We start from the raw sequence: 20,388 nt of genomic DNA on the forward strand, positions 1-20,388 counted from the left end.
AACTCAAAGTAATAATATTGAAACATATCAGCTTTTTTAACTTATCCATATCCACCTCACAATTTTCCTATAAAATGCATAAAATACAGAGCTTAAATTGACCCTTTTTCAGATCGGAATACCTAATATTTTTAGTTCGCTCTCGCTTTATTGACTTTCATGATAAAAAGAGGTATTTAGAATGCCCAGATTCTATATCGCGCATTTTTATTTAGATAAGAAGTTCATTCTTTATTCAAATCATTATCCAATATATCAAATATTTTCTGCTCGTGCTTTGCCCTCGCATTATTTATGTAGAAAGATTTCCAATTGTTCAACATTTACATGATTTACAAAACATGAATAGAGTGTCCCATATTTAGTTATAAATCTCGATTTTTTTCCGCTCGCGTTTCGCGCTCGCATCAATCGTTTAGTTATATACGTATCCTTATCACAATTACAAAAAGTGCTTAGGATTAATTCTTCAGGTAAAAATGTCAAAATTTTCAGCTCGTGCTTCGCGCTCGCATTGTTAAATTGTTGAAATATGTAAGGTTTCAATGGCTAACTGCAAGCAGGCGTTAACAGATCCCTTTTTAGCAGATCAAAAAGTATATTAAAAAATTCTGCTCGCCAGAATGTTAAATTTGAGGAGAAAAAAATAGCTCGCGCTTTGCGCTCGCACTATTTAAATAAGGTATATGAGATTATCATATATGTATGTTGATTTATAAGAATAAAGTTTAGAAGTGACTATTAGTACAACCCCTTCAAATAAACAAACGAAATCAACTTACAGCTGCCAATCGGGGAAAATATGGCTGAAAAATTTCGCCCCCCCCCCCTCTATTGGCGAAGGCTGGATCCGCCCCTTTTATTATTACTATTATTAATAATACCATCATTATTATTACTATCATTATTATTATCATCATCATTACCCTCATTCTTATTATTAGCTGGTTGGTATAAATTTACAGGAGGAGACTTGTAGGGGCTATGCAGTTTTGAGAAATTGAAAAAAACATGCTGTTACAAATTTGAGTCACATTGTGTGAGCCTGTCAGTCTAACAACTATTGTTTAAAGTTTTAAAGAAGTTGTATTAAAAACAAGTTGTTTGAAAATCGAACAGTTTTTAAAAAGTTTAATTAATTTGTTGTTAGAGTGAAGGGCTTGAGCAACTGTCTTATTTTTATATCTTTTTACTGTGAAAATGTCCGTTTTCGACACTACCCTTTTAAAATGATTTTGAAGATTAATCAAGAAATAACGTAACTACGCGCCTAATTCCTCCTTCTCTTTCTCCTTCATTTTATTCCTCTTCTTCTATACTTCTTCTTTTTATTTTTTCTTCTTCTCCTTCTTTTCCCTTCCTTTCTTATTTTTCTTTTTTTTTCTTCTTCATCTTCATTCTTCTCTTCGTCTTCCTCTTTTTATGTCTCGCCGAAAAAAAAGAAATACAGTATATTCATACATCACTTTCTCTAAAATATCATTCGATCGACTTGTGAAAAATCAAATTACATGAAAATCCGAGACTTAAGCTTCTTGTATTATCTGAAACTAAACAAAACCAATGATTACATAGACAAAACATATTACATTTTATTTCGTATAAAACAGAATTTATTCAAATCATTTCGGACAGGTACCCAAATATACAGATTAACGTGTAAACTTCATAATTGGAAGATCTCATAATTAAATACAATTTGTACATATCATTCTTCGTATATGTTTATTTGCAGGTCTTATTTCTACACATAGCAAGCAAAATAGTGACAACTTTTATTCAACTCGGCATTAAGGGTGGTGCGGGAATACAAAATGCAATATGAATAAAGAATACATTATTTTGTGAGATTTTATCTTCATTTTCTTTTGGCTAACAAAACAATATCAAAATTAGAATGTGAAATTCATTTAACAACTGTTATGGTTTCACTTTGATAAATTTTTATATGGAGCTACACCACGAAACCTCAACAATTATGCTCCTAATTTTCAAAATAGTATTTAAAATGCTAACAGATTAAATCATTTACAAATAAGACAAACGCACATCGATAATTTACATATTTTAGATGAGAACAATATAAAATAGTAGTGTTGTATAAAATTACAACTTGTGAATTGCACATTTCATTTTTTCCAAGAAAAAAGCAAAATATTATTGTAAAAGCTCCAGTGCCATTTAACATTTACTTAAGTTGAACAAGATAAAAAAGAACTTTCAGAAAATCACGATCTCACTTTTCATCATTCAAATTTACAAACAAGACTCATTAAAACTTTGTGCATGCTTTTGATATCAATACTTTTTTTGCAAGTGCGTTTTATCTTCTAAATTTGGGACACATTAAAACGTAAACATTAAATTTTACAACTGATATTTCGTTCAAGCATTTCTTGCAGCTATATTTAATGCCCATAAGTGTTAAATTTTTATTGATATTATTTAGCATTATTATATGAACAAGCCAAAGTATTGAGTCGTATCCACAAGTAAAACTTTTGTATATTGGCCAGATCATATGTAAAATAATTATTATTTTATGTGATATTTTCTATATTATTGGATTTATTCAACAGCAGTACATACATTCACAAATTGACACAAAACAGTTATTAATTACAAGGAATTTATGATTTAGGCACATATTTTACTACATATTTACTACGTTTGAATAGCTTTTATGCAGAGTTTGACAGCTCTCCACCAAAAATCAACTAGGTTTGTATTTAAAATCAAGGAAATTGTTAAATATTGTTATTTTAGTTCGATCTGGATATTCTTATGAATGACTAAAACAAACTTGGAAATGTTTTAACTGAAAATCTACATACCTTTTTGTATCAAAAGATAAAAAATGCAGATTTCTTTTTTATCTTCATTGATCCAACCGATACTTTATAATGGTTGGAAATGAAAGGTATGATGCCATCTGTTTATTTAAATAGTGCAAAGTTTAAACACTTTCAACAAAGTTGCAATACAAGTAATTGGCTCAAGTGGAAATCTCAATTAAATTTTGAAGAATCATTAGCATATTGACATCTTAAATAATAATAAAGAAAATTCATATAACACACCAACAAAATTATATTCTGTATGTTTTCGTCACAGATCTTGAAAAGGGGGATAAAGAGGGGATAGGAATATACTCCCTTTCCTTAAGATGATTAGCTAGAAAAGAGTTTGAAACGGAATGTTGGCAAGAATAACTTTCATAATCAAAAGCAATAAATATAATCTTATTAGCAAAATCCATCATCCATCTTAGTTATTAGTAATATATGAAATGATAAATACATGATACAATAATATATGATGGATATACTATGATGTATTATATCATTTGAATTCGAATTTCGTATGAGTTGAAAAGAAAAATACATGAAATTGAACTTGTTCATCAAATCGGTTAATGATGCTGATTTGTCAAATTTCAGATGTGAATAATACTAAGAAAATATTGAGATATTAATGTTCAAGAACATCATAATGACATAGAGAGGAATGACGTCAGGGTATTGATGGGTGTGGGGGCAAAATTACTTTTCAGGTGACTTCATTTTATACCGTGAATGAAAAAATTAGGCATGACACAGTATTGTTTTTTTAAGACTCCTCTTCATTCTTTTGACCTTGTTTTCACCTTTTGTATTTGTTTTTATCACTTGAAATATCATAAAGGTTGGTTGCCCGTGGTCTCATAGTTTGTTAAAACATTTATTGCAATCAACTCTTTTCTGTCCTTTGGTCTTAGGGCACACACTTTGGTCTTATGGCAGCAGTTGTTGTAATCACTTGACAATGACGATATTGTATATAACTGTTTCCAAACTCAATCAAGGATATCCAAGAAAAATATGTTGAAGTTGCTGTAAATAGTTTGGAATAAAGGTAGAATGAATGTTCTAGTTCATCGTGTTTTCTTGCGGCAAAAGAGTTAAGCATTTGGAAAAGATGGCGATAGTGTGGCAGTGGTGCTTCTGTCCCAGAGTATTTCCTTATGAAGAAATAGCTTGCCACAATGATGAGTATAAAATGCCCAGATATACACCCAAATAACTGGAGCACATTGTCCAATAGTTAACTTTAATCCATACACTGGTGTCTATTGGTGCATGACACCAAGGAACATGTTATTCACTCATTTCTTTTAATATCACAGCTTAGTCTTATATGTATACACAAGAGTTTCTCTCCTCGGGATCTCAAATCCATCTTCTATGTCCACAATATGAAAACACCTAACTTCTCCCAAACAAGACGAACTGCAGCGTTTAGGTCCACAATGTACAACTATGGCAAGAGTTTCACGAATACAAATTGTCCTTGTCAAGTTCTGGAGACCATTCTCGATTGTTTCTTGAGCATTTTTTTTCAGGAACGGTCAGAAGACACTTGATCCTCCATGTTCTATACTCTGGCTTCCATGTTGATGTTAACATCATGTTTTCCGGCGCCATTTTGTAACCTAATTTCAGCTACTTCTACAGGTACATCTCTCGCTGGTGGACACGGCGGGACAGGATTGTACACGTTCTTATGGTATTTTATTGCACCTCCTGCCACATTATTTGACTGCATGGACCATGATAGGAAGGGGGATAGAAAAAGAAAAAGTGTTATTAATAATTGAAAATAAAGATCATAGCATCACCATAGGCCTTTATCACGACATCCATTGCACCAAATATTGAAGAACACTTTGCCATCACGGGTAACTTCCATAGAAACCATAATTTTAAATGAATGTTGAGCCTGTTACCATGGCAATTGCAATTGTTGGTAAAGCTACCGTAATTGGGAACTAAAGCTAAGCAATAGGGCAGGATTTTATCATTCTGAGGAAAGATAATAATAAATTTAGCAAAACTGTATAATTACTATTAAAGATATCAGCAATCATGTTGAAAAGCTTCTTGAATAATGTTGTCATTATAAAATGAGTGGTTTGGCAATTAGCATATTAATATTAATTTATTACTAATTTAGAATGAATTAATACAAAAATGAAAAAAATGTACTTATAACTATCAATTTGAAACACTATCGTACATTCTATTTAATGTGACACCTCCCAAATAAGTAGTACATAAATCAGTGTTTACTCTATAGTGTTACTCACTATTTAGCAGTGATTATTATAGTACCTACCGCATTTGTATTCTTGTCTTTTCTGCAATAAATCTGTTCTTTCCTTGATCTTCTTTTGTAGACCTAATATGAAAATGAAATATAGAAGATTTAAAGAGACTTAATTCTGATTAATTTACACTGAAATGATAAAGCAAATTTAACTTAAAGGCTGTAAATCAAACAAACCTGAAAAGTATTTAATGTTTGCAGAGATCAGCAATGGTAAAACAGATGGTGGAAAATGATTTAATCATATATTATTTCGCCTAAAATTGTCAACATTTTGTCACGAATAGAATATCAAAATCAATTGTTTTTATCCCTGTAATAAAATGAAAAGTTTTAGTTTTATCCTTACCACAATAATTGCTATGCCAAAGAGAACTGCAAAGACCAGTATTGTACTGACAACAATACACACAATTAGCAATGTTGTACTAATGAACTGTTGACCATCATCTTTATGAGTGAGATTGTTAGCGTGGTTGTCACTATCTCGACGTTCGATGACCACCGTCCGAGAATTGATGGAATATGAGGCTTGGTTGTAGTGGAATGCATATGTACCTGTCACAAACTATGTTTTAAAAAAATGGCAAAAGAATATTAATAACGGTAATTTTCATAAAATATCAAATGAGGCTATTTCTCCTACTGACTATCTTAAATGGTCAAAAGTATTGTAATACTTTAATTTCTTGGTGATGAAAAGGTGTTTAATAGATTTGTTTGTGGCAAAGTCATCTAGAATAATACACTCATTGAATACAATTTTCAAAGTATTATTAAATGAATTTCATTTACTATATTTACAAGTATTTTAAAGCCACACTCCAGCCACCAATCGCAACACCACTAGCAATATAGTTTCCTGTATTCACGTATATTATTTGATTGAAAAAAAAGTTACCACATATATATATATTTTTTTAGTATTTGAATGAAAAGTGTATCATATATACAAAATATTATGTAAATTTTGTAATACTGTTTTATTTTTTGCCAAATTATGGAACATAGAAATAAATTCAATTAATCAATCCACCAGTACGCAAGTACTTAGAAATGCAACATTTTCTTACCTGTCTTAACATATCTGCAGCAACGTTTTCTATATCAACCTCAGAGTCTAGTGTGTCTTGTAACTGGAACTGTACCTGAGCAGGATTACCAGATACCTGAACGATGAATATTGGAGATCATAAGAGATAGTTTTGAGAGTATATCAATGTAATCAGAACAATCATTGTTTAAAAATGGTCAATGATAATCTACGACTTTGATTCATAGAAATAGACAATTCAATTTCTCATTAGAAGTGTTCAGTGCAAAGTTATTGTAAACTCTGAAAGCAGTGTCCATAGCTCAGAGTGAAAATTTAAAGAACTTCTGACCAAACCAACGCAATTAAGCACGAAGTCATATTCATTGTCTCTTAAACAGTAATTAATATTCACAAATATTTGATATTATCTAATCAAGGAAAATGAATAATTTAGATTAATAAACATTAAAAAGTTTATACACAGTAAAGTTTATTCATTTAGTAAAATGACTGGAGTTTCAAGATAATTTAAGCTAGAAAGCATTCGAGAGGCCACGTAAAACACTCAAACTCAACATGCTCAAAGATTATGTGTATACAGTAATGTAAGGAATCACTTAGAATTTAGGAAAATATGTATCTATACTAAATGAACAATGATTTGATAAGTAGCTAATACTGTAAATTGCAGTTTTAAGAACAACATCAAACAGTGCTGAGATTGGTGTTTTGACAAAGGACCAGACCTTTGATATTTAAGTAAATTGTATTACAATTCGTGAATTTTTATATGAAAGAAGAATGTTAGTTGGAAGAAATTAAATGTTTATTAATTGAACTGAAAAAAAATGCACCATGATCTTTGGGCATAACATCAAATAGTGTTTAAATAATAGAAACACAAATAGGTGTTAAACGACACCACATGGTGTACTCTCCTTATCGCTGTTTTACAGTGACAGAACCATGAAATAACAGAGGAAATTGAACTTACCGTTAGTACTTGAATCATGTTGACATTGATATCAAAATATTCAGCAATGTCTTCTTTGAGTGTACTGTAAAATGATTTTAAAAAATATGGGGTTAATTAAGTTAATGTTATAAATTCTTCTGTGTCTTTGTATATGGACACTGGTTGTAAAATCTTAGCACCATAATATTGCAGAAGTGTTACAAGATATTAGTCAAAATTTGAAACGTTTTCCCGAGCGTTCATACTGTTAATACAAGGGTACCTCCAAAGCAAATTATTACACTTGCTACTAGACTTTGCTACTCTAGATAATGCCTATATATCCTATTCAACCGTCAAGAGTGCAGAGATATTTATGAGAAACTGTAAAGGAAATTAATAAGCAAAGTTGATTCCCCCAAAAAATGTGTGTGAAACTAAAGCCTTTTCTATATCATTCAATTTGTTTAGCATTTCAAAGTTATCGAGGAAGTTCACTTAATTTTCCATTCTGAAATGAAAAGAGATTATATGAATGAGGAAGTCTTGAACTATTCAAATTTTAATACAAATGAATGAAGTTTTAATAAAATGTGAAAAATATCTTTTAAAAAATTCAAATAGAATCTTTCGCTATATAAATAAACACACATAAATACTCACTTTGAAAATTCCTCCTCATCATCGTCATTTTCATTAGAATTGGTATTGGCAAAGGCAAATGAAACCATGAATTCACTGAAATATATAAAACAGAAGATAAGAATTAACATTCCTTGTGCAAACACGGCTGAACAAAATGTCTTTCATGTCAAGATTAAAAAGTTGTTTAGGATGATTTATAATACATTTATTATTTTACATCATGGATATGTTTATGAATATTTTAAAATGAAAATAACTCCTGTTTGGGGATTTACAACACAAATAATCTATGTGTAAAAGTATTTGGAGCAATGATTTTTAACATAAGATATTATTTCAAATGTTGAGTTATGTAAAACGTATAGACCTACAAAGTGGACATTATAATGATTACATTCTTGGTTGATTTGAAAAAAATGTTTCCTATTTGGGGGTTGTATTTTGAGAAAGTAAAACTGTAATTTTTTATTTTAAATGTGATGTACTTACCCGCAAAATTTGTCTGTACAGTGCCATGAACCTTGCTGACAATGACTTTATACAGAAACAAATGAAACATGGTTATTGCTATATTCTAAACATAGTTGTAATATCGCACTTCATTAATGGACCAAAGTTTCCACAAAATATTTTAAAATCATTTAAACTTAAATCTCAATTTTCATTCATATGCCAATATTACATATTGGCCAATATTTATGTAAATATCACATTAATATATATCTTGTATAAATTATACAATTATACAATTTATAAATAAATTGTATTGAGAATCATTAAAAATTTGTACAAGTTACTTTGTTACGAAAATCTGACATGAAAAAAAGGCTGTCAACCATTCATCACTTTAATTTTTACAGGGATGGGGGCATAAACTCACTGTTTGTATGGCCCTAAAGTGTCCCTCATAATTTGTGTTCGAGGAGCCTGTTGCAAAAAACTTTTTAATTTAAAAAAAGTCAAAAATTCATGTTTGCACAATCCAATCATTCGCTTCAACACAGAAAAATTGTGAAAGAGTATGACCTGAGTTCTCTCCAGTTATAAGTTGTTGCAACAGTTTCCTCTTCATCTATAAGTGTACAACCTATATTGATGGTGAATAAAACACAACTTACCACATATTACAATCTTCCTTTCTTTCACTGCCTTCTTGATATGTTACACCTTCAAAAGTACAGACTGCTACAAAAGAATTGTAAAATAATTACGATTGAATGATTATCTAATTAAATCAATTGTTGATTATTATATAAAAGAATTTTTTGTTAAGTACTCATTTTTAATTTAGGAAATGTGGATAAACAGCATGCTACATTAATTTATTTATATTGATATATACCCTGAAGTAATAATAAATCTACACCTACATAAGTGACAATGGGAACCAGACAAACCAGAACAAATTGTTTTGTTCTTACAACATATGGAACAAATTACATATCGATCTTAATACCACTAACAAAGTTTTTTTCCCCTTACCATTATTACTACCTACCCTGTACATCTCATTTGTAGTGCATAAGGGCTTTCATGCACTAAAAAAGAAGAAAAAAAACAGTGGAGAGAGAGAAAGACAGGACTTACCATGAAGAACAATTTCACATTGCGTTCCTCTATATCCTTTCTGACAGATGCAATTATATTCTGCAAGAGCGCCCCCTTCAGCCTCACAGGTTCCTCCATTATCACAAGGGTTGCTTGTGCATGGTGCTGTGAAAATGTGAGAAAACGAAATTACCGTTGTAATTTAAAAATAAAATCATATGAGGCAAAGAGAGAAAGAGAGCTAGGAAAGAGAGAATGGGATATAGACAGGTAGACAGACAGAGAACGAGAGGAGAGAGGTTTAGTGACAGACGAAAGAAAGGTATAAAGAAGGAAAGAGAGAGACCAAGTAAGAAAGGAAAGGTCGAATCATCAAAAATGCCATAGCTCATATTCATATGCTTAACTGCTGTTTTATAATAGACACAAATTCCTTCCTCGATGAGAGTGGTTTACAATGGATAGAGCACATACTGTGATGGTTGAAAGGATAATATTTACTTACAGATTACAGCTATTTCACACGTTGGTCCCTCAAACCCTTGATCGCATAAGCATTGGTAACCGGTTGACGCCGTGTCGTTGGGTTGACAGGTCCCACCATTGAGACACGGATCTTCAGAACATGGAGCTGAAGAAATAGTTTAGATAATCAAATTAAATACAAGTGCGACACGATTAATGCTAGTAATTGCTGATCTACACTTTATTTACGATAATTAAAAACTTTAGGTACATTACAATAACTGACATTCTGACACGATTGTCACAATAACGAAAATAAACATGGAATATAAAAAGTATTTTATACTGCTGAAACTCAAGTCCTTTGATATATTGTTCCTTAAAATTTATAAACTACACACAAATTCACTTCATATTTTGGTATTGAAGAGTAGATAACAATTGTCGCATTACATAACATACAAAAATTGTAAAGAGGATAATATTTGCTTACAGATAACATATACTTCACACGTTAGTCCCTCAAATCCTTGATCGCATAAGCATTGGTAACCGGTTGACGCAGTTTCATCTGGCTGACAAGTAGCACCGTTGAGACACGGTTCCTTCGAACACGGGGCTATGGGAGAAATTTGAGATAAATAGTTTCTCTTAACCTTTCTACTACGATTGTTGGCTTCTTAATTATCAGGTGAATGTGATTTACTTCAATCTTCTGTAATTATGTTGTTTCACCTTCACTAAAGGAATGTGTGTTTAATTGTGTAACAACTTTACAAAGAATCACACAACATTCATTGCCACCAATATTTTTAAATAAATTTGACATTTTCAGAATCGCTTGATGGTGCACTGGTTAAAAATTGATTCAGAGATAACGATCGGTAAACTGTCGCATTATTTTAATGGGACTTCTGACACAAAGTGAAAGGAAGCTATATTTCAATAAATTATTAAGTTTTTACCATTATAAACTTACGTATCATATTTTCACACAATAATCCTTGGTAGGTTTCTGTGCATTCACAGGTGAAGCCAAGAGGGGTGCTCTGGTTGTGCACGCAGGTTGCACCATGCTGACAAGGTCCTTTCACACATGGCGCTACATAAGAGGCAAAAACGAATTAAAATAACATCGAAAATTAACAGTATTATTCACATAGGGCGCTACATCAGAGGCGAGGCGATCATATAAACATTAAATTCATCCATTCCAAGAAAGAATTTTACTTGTAGAGCGTCAATATTTTAATTGCCTAATCAACATCTTTAAAATAAGTTTCTTTATCACTTGTTGGATCTTTATCTTTGGAAATAAGTTGAGGTTATTATAATATGTACTTTAAATTCATAAATATTCATTCCTGTTTTGCTTTTTGTGCATTGTGTTTAAACTCGATTATCATGGTTATTTTCCTTCAAGATCACCATGCTGATATAACAGGATATTTATGGTGCTTTGTTCGAAAACGATTACTCAGTTATGGTTAATTATTAAAAGGATGCAGGGAGGCGGATGCAAAGTCATTAACCACGGTCTAAAGTTTACCGCGAACTGTCACTTATATTATCTATTGCCTCCTTAAATACCCAATTAATCTTCTGTTTATAAGCAGTTTAATTCTCTACAGATTTCGTTCAGCAAGCACTTTCACTTTCACGTAATATACGGTTTTCATGAATTATTTTAAAATATAAAATCGGTTACATGTATACTGTAATGCAATACATGATCTAACTCATCATAACATGAATGATTATATCTTGAGCCAGAAATGATATAAAATTTATACCAATGCACTCATGTTTGTTAAAGTGTTACATATAAAATTGTACTGTTGTTATACATTAAAAAAGTAATATTGGCCTTTCCTCCCTGTAATTATAAATTTACAAAAGAAGAAGCGACATAAATAAGGTCTATTAAGCTCCACAAATTTCAACCATTATAGATATTTGAATACACGATGGGAAATCATATCAAGCGTGTAATAATTGCTTTAAAGTGATTAAATGGGTCACTTAAAGATTATAAAACAACGTGCTTCCTCTTTCGACTAATTTCAAGCAATGATTATGTTTATACCATCACGCGAGCAAGGCTCATTAGACTTTTCAGGTCAATTGGTAATCTATGTGAGTTGTTTTTTCCTTATTATCTAATGAATGACAACTTCATTTTGAACCTCGAGATTCCCCAAAGTCATGAAAGTTGCAACATTACATTTCATATAAGTTATCTTTTTTAATATAAAAAGTATATATGTTTAATATCCAATCATTATAAACATTAGTGACCTCCCAGGAGGTGATGGAATCCACGAACATTTCCATGCATTTTAAAGTAAGTATTATTCATCCCTTTTTTGTTTTTTCTTTGTTATATGACCCTAGTTATACTTGAGCAAAGGATTAAACGGTTTGGGATAAGTGATGAAAACGTTATGTACATGGTGCCACTAGATATTATAAGGTAATAAATTTCAATACAATATAACTTGCATAATGCTCCAATGTACAAATACTATAGCATCCCAAATTACAGCTATATTCATGTATTATGTATGAATATATATATATACGTAATTATATCAAGCAATCTACAAGAAAGACTAAACAGGCTAATACTAGATATGTTTAATGAACCGTTCTCCAAACTCATTTAAGAAAAGGGATTTATTCATTCAAATGAACATAGCAATAATGAATAAATAAATAGAGGAACGTTCAAGAGATAAATAACCAGCTTTGAATTTGAACGATCAATAAAACCGTAATAATCAACAAATATATTGTTACTCTTCGTGTGTTTACTCGATCCAATTCTTTGGATCAATCAACTAAATATGTAAACGATATACTTTAAAACAGATTTCAATTTCTGTGCAAAGGTATTGACGTGCTGAAAGATTGTTAAAAGATATAACAAAGGGGAACATTTGCAACCATTAAAGGTCAAATCCACCTCAGAAAAATGTTGATTTGAATCATTAGAGAATAATCAGACAAGCACAATGCTGAAGATTTCATCAAAATCGGATGTAAAATAAGAAAGTTATGACATTTCAAAGTTTCGCTTATTTTTAACAAAATAGTTATATGAACGAGAGAGTTGATGATGTCACTCACTATTTCTCTTTTTTTTATTGTTTGAATTATACAATATTTCAATTTTTGAGAATTTGACGATTGAGACCTCCTTGCCTGAAGCACAAAATGTTAAAATAATGGAATTCCACGTGTTCAGAGAGGAATGAAACTTCATTCCACATGACAATGACGAGAAAATCAAAATATTTCATATTTCAAACAATAAAAAACAAAAGAAATAGTGAGTGAAGGACATGATCAACTCTCTCATTTGGATCTAGCTGGCTCGTTCATATAACTGTTTTTGTGAAATGAAGCGAAACTTTGAAATGTCATTTCTTTCTTATTTTACATCCGATTTTGATGAAATTTTCAGTGTTATGTTTGTTGAATTTTTCTCTTTTTATTCAAATCAAATATTTGTTGGGGTGGACTTGTCCTTTACGGATGCCCAGCTAAGAAGGTTCGAGGACGGCGCCATGTTGGTGGTGGGAGGGCTGAATGTCCCCATTAATTTTTGTAAGTAATAAAATAAACTGAAAAGGGGAGGAGAGAAAAAAAAATAAGGTAATAAAATAATTAAAGAAGGGTTTTAAGAGTGTGCCATGAACCTATTTCAATATCCCTTTTTAATGAGAGTCAAAAAAGAAAAATTTGCATTCAGGTTGTTGTCACCCCCCCCCCCCCCCCACCAACCTGGCGCCACCTCTGGCAAAGGTTAGTATACCAAACTCACACATGCATACGAAACCACTATCCAGTGTTAAATCTTCAATACAAGTAGCAGATGCATTACAAGGCAAGCTATCACAGGGAGCTGAAATGGCAGGCACAAGAAGAGGAGAAATGTCAAAATTCATTAAAAGCTTTTTTTTCTTATATACACACGTTCATTCATCTGTTCTAATCTTACAGCCATTAGCACGCAAGACAATAATAATTCTGATAATAAAGTCTATGGAAATGTACTATGTATATGGCTAACTGACATTTGTTTGATAGTAATGGGACAAGGTAAGTACATGCTAACAAGATTGAATATTATCATGATTATATCATTTCATTCCTGAACGGAAAGTACGTTAATAATTCGACGTGTAGGCCTTCATGTAATAACGATATGAAGAGCTGTTTTTATATACATGAAACTCTATAAAGGAACTAAAAGAAATAGTGACAGACACCATTATGACGGTGCAACCAAATAGGCTACAATAAATGTATTATTGTAAAGGATTTTTTTTTCTTTTCAGTAGAAAATGTTGTAATCTAAACAATAATTTCGAAGTTTAAGAAAGAGTTTAATGAAATTACTAACTAGTATTCCAAAGCTACACCTTCCGTGTAATCGGCCAAATGAGAAACTTCAAGTTTTGGTGCATTTCACAAAACAAGAATATTAGTATATGCTACCAAAATAAGAGGAATATGAAGAAGGGTGCTATATTCTTTATAGGACAATGTATATCAATCATTGTACGGTTCCAATATGTGGGACAAAGATTTAAAAAAAAGGTCACCGAAAGTGCCGCATGGTTTTGGTTAAAAAATAACCAGAAGAACATAATTTGAAATAAGGAAAAGCTGTTCCCAATTCCCGCCACGGCAAATTGTATTAAATATGTATTTATGTATGGGAGAGATTTGACACGCTAACTTACATAACAAAAATAGGTCACATTGCAAGCCACTATAATAGGGAGGGCAAATGCACGACGCTGTTTGATCACGTGACTTCTCACAAGTGCCGCCATTTTGGCATGTAATGGTCTGACAAACATCTGTAGCTCATGAAAGATTAGACAAAGGAGCTGAGTTAAGAGATTAAGAACAAAATATTTCAATGCATGGTACCGAAGAAATTCAGGTTATATTAGTCAATAACATGATAATTACTATAGTTACATAGTTACATGTATTCGGTAATAAAAAAATGAAATAAAAAGTAAAAATATCAGTGAGTATAGTGATGACAACGGTGATGATTTGATGGTGATGATGATGATGATGATAATGATGATGATGATAATGTAAATGATATGCCAATGGATTCCAGTTTTATGTTTATTTGTGACTACAAAATATATAATATCTATGCGTAAAAAGAAATTGATGATGTAACTGTTACTACTTTGATAATAATAATCATTGTATCATATTTTAATTATATGTAGTATGTCGTTATTGATTTAAACCCTGATTTGAAATCGTAATTAGACCCCCATACAGCAAACCAATCGTATTACCATGTATTATGATATAGAAGTATTTCATAATTATTCATCAGATATAGATTAGGTTTCTGCCATCAATATAAGAAACATTAATTATCTGTTAGTTATACTCTAGGTTCAACAATTGGATTGGAAGGGATCAAGAATATCACGGAAATCAACAAGAGTGTCAATGTACCAGTCGGAGGCGTTACTGTATTCGAATAAGAGTGGAGGGGTTGATTGTGCTCGGTACAGCTGGGGAAAACTAGATTATTATTCAATATAATTTCGCGTTCGATTAGTACGTTGAGGTATTGTTGAGAGGATCGTGTACGGTGAAAAGCCATCGATTGCGACCCGAGGCACAAAACAGGATTGTGTCATTTGGAACTCATTCACATTCATTAACCTCTTTCTATCACCGTATCAGATTTATTGGACAATGATAAATGTGTGTATGACACTCGAACGTTCTTGATAAGGGTCGATCATCACAACGTACCGATGCCTCCGATATTTGAAAAAAAAAATTTAATTTCTGGTAACTCTTTGAAATGTTCCCCCACACCCTACGTTCGAACTAACAGGGACGCCTTTGACTGATGTCAGCAAGGCAGATTTACATCCAAGTGCAAGGTGTTAGTTAGTTCATACAACCATCTTTGTCATCCATCCATGCAACGGCCTGTGCACTAATCTACCATATCTAACATTAGCACTACTGGTTTCTGAGCCAGCCAGCCAGGCATGTGACGTCATCGAGCCTCTCTTACCTGTGTCAATCTCACAGTGCTGGCCTTGGAATCCAGGCATGCAATAACACAGAGCTGCCCCTCCGAACGAGAAACACGTGCCTCCATTCAGACACATGTTCGCCACCGATCGGCAAGGATCGTCTCCTGGGTTTGATGGCGAATGACAGCATATGAGGTAATTGAAATGGGGAAGCGCACGGGAGGGAAATGTGGGAAAGGGATGGTTTTCACAAAAGCCCCTCTCGAAATTTCCAACAGATCTGCTTGTTACGAGCTGGACCCCGAGCTCTGAGAGTCGACATGAAATGAACTACGAAATGTTCGCATCTATCACGAGTTACTTCCAAGGTTTATCACGATCTGTCCCGAATTAACTGGGATCCAGACTCGGTACACAGATGCTGTTGGTATGAGAGAAACTTTTGAGGGAAGGGTAAAGCATCATGACACTGTATAAATTGTGACTACGGCTTCTACTATATCTAAAAAGCTCACAATAAATCTCATGCACACAACACTATTCACGTCAGTCTATTTTGGCGATCAGTACAAATCATACAAACTGCACTAAACATTAATTACATAAAAATGGTATACAGTATAAGGGAATGTTTACAGAAGTGGTAAAGTGCATACATGTGTACTGCAATACTAGCTGGTAACAACTGATTAAGTTGGTGCAACTGAACATCTAGAAGCGGGACAACAATAACAACTAGTGCAATTTTGCAGGGTGTGATTTCTGTGTATCCCAGCTTTCGAGCATCATGAATTTTAATGTGCCTATGTTTTTTTTATTGCTAAAAGCGAACTGTGATTCCAAACATTAAATCCGTATCCATCGAAAAGTGTACTGTTGCGCATCATTTATTCATCAAGATTCATTTTCAAAGGTAAGCCTAATGTAGTGTCAAAAATGTTACCTGGTTGATAAAAACATTTTACAAAATTACATCCCCAAAATGTCTTTGTATTTTGTTCATATTTCGGAGAATCGTCTTTAAATCATCAAAACTGAATGACATTACTACAAAATGCACGGTTATATGTAAAATGACCATCTAAGATGAAAAGATATGTTATGCATTTAATATATTTTAATTTTTAATTATTGTTGCAAACAAAGGGAACCAACTTCTCTATCAATGTCAGGATTATAAGATAAAGGAATATAGAAATAAGGAACACTCACAACAATCGATAACTTACTTTCAACAACAATATCACATGTTTCTCCTTCGTAGTTTGGCATGCACTCGCACGTGTAGTAAGGCTTTGTATTTCTCGTCGAGCAAGAACCTCCGTTTAGACAAGGGCTAGGGCTGGCACAAGGAGCTAGGATGGATTATTGGAAAGATTGATAATATAACGCAATGTGTGGTATATTAATATACTAGTTAACATGGGTTTAAGAAAATTTAGCTTTTATAAGGGAGACTGAACCGAGCACTCCATAAGAATGTGGAGTAAATTACTTTTCTATTCTATAAGTTAAATCCTTGTTGTCCTATGAAAATACGACACCATTTGAATGCATTGACCATAAAATTAGCACCTATTTAAATTAGACCACTTAATATTATCATCGTTATTGAATTATTAAGTTAGTTTACATTGATAGCTTAATTCATAACAAAATTATCCTTTCTTTGGAAAGAATAGACTGACAACTGTATTCTCACAATAAGGTTAATAGAAGTGTCCCGTGATACAAGTTAGCGGTACAGGGATTTCTCCTTTTTTTTGTTCTTTGGTATAGGGGCATCCTAGGTTTTTTCATGTTTGGAAATAAGGCAATATACTATCGAATTTATTATTCGGCTTTCACTAGATATCGCAATTGGTTAACCCTCAACATTAGTACCTTGCAAATGATATGCTAAATTTTACAACAAAGAGTATTGAACAATTTCATCCATACCTTCACATCGGTATCCCCCATCTTCATTGATGCAGACTGTCCCGTTGGTGCAGGGGTTCGGGCCCCTCTCTCCGTTGCACTCGTTCACATCTATCTCACATGCTGTCCCCCTCCACCCTCCGGGGCACATACATGTGAAACGGTCCGAAGCTGAACTCACACAGGCACCGTGAGCGCAGGGATTATCATCACATACAGACGCTAATGTAAGGTAAACGAAAGAGAACCGTTCACACTTTAAAGCAAAAAACTGGTTATATTTCACTAAAAATAAATATTGTAAAAGTCCAAGCAACTTCAAAGAAACGTTAAGACGATTTGCCAAGATAAATTATTCTTTTAGCTGAATTAACAAATATGATAAGGAACGCTACAGTCAAATTTTAAGAGAATTAGGATCGTACAGAATAAATAATACAGAATAAAGTAAATACTGATTAAAGTAGTGCCGATTTTCTGTAGGATCCATTTATTCAAGTAAGCTGGAGATAAGTCCAGGGATAGTAAAATAGTAAATACATCAATCAATTAATGAAGAAAACAATTTTACTCTTTTTTACTTTTTTTTCAATTTCTTGAAACACCATATTGGGGTAATCGCTCCCTACTTCCTACAGAGTAATAAACAATAGTTTACAAGGGACAGGTTTTAAATAGTCGTGAGCAAGTGAAGCTAGATCTTTCAAAGTGAAATACAATTTATGACAGATATTAACATTTAATATCCAGAAAATGGTTTCACATTTTTTTCTTTCCTTTTTCTTTCACCTTTTTCCACTTCATATAGAGTAATAAACAATAGTGTACATGGGCAAGTTTTTAAATAGTCGTGAGCAAGTGAAGTAAGATCTTTTAAAGTGGAAATACAATTTGTGACAGATATTAATTAATTAACATTTAATATCCAGAAAATTGTTTCATATTTTTCCTTTTCCCCTTTCTTTCACTTGTCCACATTTTTTTTTTGTTCTCTGTCATGGAACTTTTGGGGCTGTTGCCTCCAAGCCCCCATACCAGTGTATTCTATGATTAAGATTTACCTGTATTTGATACTGGTATTTCACATCTAAGTCCTGTGAAATCATTGGTACATCGACACTGGAATGCTGAGGTATATTCGATACAGGTGCCTCCATTCTCACACGGATGGCTAGCACATGGAGGCAGCACAGCAGCGGCTATGGGATTTGAGATGGGCAAAATTAATCAATCACTTTAAAAGTTATCCCTTCCCAGTACTATGTGTTGGTCAAAATTAGGGACTTTTAGTATAAGTGTCTAGTGGAATAATTATAACCAAGTATAATGATGACTACTGCGCCTGAAAATAGTTTAATGGTAGACACAATACGAGACAATAAAGAAAACATTTTTTTTTAAGCAACAAGACTTGAGAACTAGACTTGCTAGGGTATAAGTGAGATTGTGGGCCTTTCTTTAGAGAAAAAAGGGTACAGGAACATCTTTCACCTCTTTAAGACTAGATATATAATTATGTTACAATTAAATATTTTTTTAATAAGGATATTCCTACATCATTATTGTTATAGACAGTTCCTTACATTATCTTACACGAATGTCCAAACAAATGTATTATTATTCTATTTCCATTTAAAGCAAGAAAAATGGCATGCATAGTGACAATCTTATCAACTGAGAAGATGCAAAAGTTAAGTGTAGTAGGTTTCATGGTACACCATGTATCTTTCTTGGTCAAGTGTTTGTCCTGAAAAGGACAACCCAAGGACCAACACTTGCCCAAGAAAGATACATGGTGTACCGTGAAACGTACTACACTATTCTTCTACGCCATGAAAACCTTTCAGAAGTAGCATGCAAAAGTGTTAGTCACGCGGAAACTAATTAAATTCCCAGCAAAATTGTCTCCGCGACGATCATTTAAATGGTAAATGATCGATTTTCGATTAGATTTAAAAATTGAATTCAATTAAAACAACATCAAACACCTTTAGTTGCTCAAAAGTGCAAGAAAACTTTCCTATTAATATTGAAAATGCAATTTGAAATGTTCTATAGCCATATTAGTGCAAAAATTTGCCCGAGAAGGGGTAACTCACGTGTACTGGTTGAAGTGACTGTGTGGAATGTTGCAAAGAGAAACGTGATACAAAGTATACAGAATGTGTTAGTTTGTGACGTCATGATGATCTACCCAGGTGTGTGAACGACTCGCCTGGCGTCCAAATATATTCCTCCCGTTTTAAGAATGCAGAATAAACCTGGATGAGAGACAGAATGAGAAAGGAATTTAGTAAGTACATAACGTAATTAATCTATCACGGGGTCGAGCAATGCAATACGTTTGAACAGAACGATAAACTAATATGAATTTTGAATTATCACGTGGGTCGTAGTATATTAAAGTACTTAAGCATCAATGGTAAAATTAGTTTGTAGTCAATCGGATTTCCATTCCAAATTTCAAGTATAATTTTTTAAATCAACACAATTTTGTAAGTGGCATGCACTAATCCATGAAATACTGAAGAAATGTTTATGAAGGTAAGATCAATTAATTTTTTTTCTTCAGTGTAATGATCAAATTAACATTTTGAATATAGATCTAGATCAAACACAAAATTTTCACCTTG

The 20,388-nt window shown here is 32.5% G+C and overlaps 1 protein-coding gene across 6 annotated transcripts; it reads right to left on the reverse strand.

The window, feature by feature from the left end:
• Positions 1 to 1,585: 1,585 nt before the first annotated feature.
• LOC121419091 (fibropellin-1-like) lies at positions 1,586 to 20,040 on the reverse strand. Of its 6 annotated transcripts, none has more exons than XM_041613395.1 (19): positions 19,855 to 20,040; positions 18,817 to 18,954; positions 17,777 to 17,977; positions 17,065 to 17,190; positions 15,874 to 15,999; positions 14,546 to 14,665; positions 13,621 to 13,701; positions 10,774 to 10,896; positions 10,288 to 10,413; positions 9,835 to 9,960; positions 9,369 to 9,494; positions 8,900 to 8,963; positions 8,271 to 8,315; positions 7,800 to 7,874; positions 7,176 to 7,239; positions 6,219 to 6,314; positions 5,495 to 5,713; positions 5,155 to 5,217; positions 1,586 to 4,578 (listed from the first exon to the last, which is right to left on the reverse strand). In XM_041613395.1, the coding sequence occupies exons 1-19, from the start codon at positions 19,937 to 19,939 to the stop codon at positions 4,414 to 4,416; spliced, it is 2,169 nt and encodes a 722-aa protein (XP_041469329.1). In that variant the 5' UTR covers positions 19,940 to 20,040; the 3' UTR covers positions 1,586 to 4,413. The 6 variants fall into 6 exon arrangements, with proteins under 6 accessions (XP_041469329.1, XP_041469328.1, XP_041469331.1 ...); XM_041613394.1 differs by having other exon boundaries at positions 8,900 to 8,966; XM_041613397.1 differs by lacking the exon at positions 15,874 to 15,999 and having other exon boundaries at positions 8,900 to 8,966.
• Positions 20,041 to 20,388: the final 348 nt, after the last annotated feature.

This window comes from Lytechinus variegatus, chromosome 7 (genome assembly GCF_018143015.1).
Source record: "Lytechinus variegatus isolate NC3 chromosome 7, Lvar_3.0, whole genome shotgun sequence".
Classification (NCBI taxonomy): domain Eukaryota; kingdom Metazoa; phylum Echinodermata; class Echinoidea; order Temnopleuroida; family Toxopneustidae; genus Lytechinus; species Lytechinus variegatus.

What these genes read in the sequence shown, in the direction of transcription:
- LOC121419091 (XM_041613394.1), bottom strand. Translation starts at nt 19,939, where the DNA reads ATGACGTCACAAACTAACACATTCTGTATACTTTGTATCACGTTTCTC. An exon ending in GTGTGAAATAGCTGTAATCT is followed by an intron (nt 9,495 to 9,834) that starts GTAAGTAAATAT and finishes ACATTTTCACAG; the next exon opens with CACCATGCACAAGCAACCCT. An exon ending in TTGGCATAGCAATTATTGTG is followed by an intron (nt 5,218 to 5,494) that starts GTAAGGATAAAA and finishes TTTTCATATTAG; the next exon opens with GTCTACAAAAGAAGATCAAG.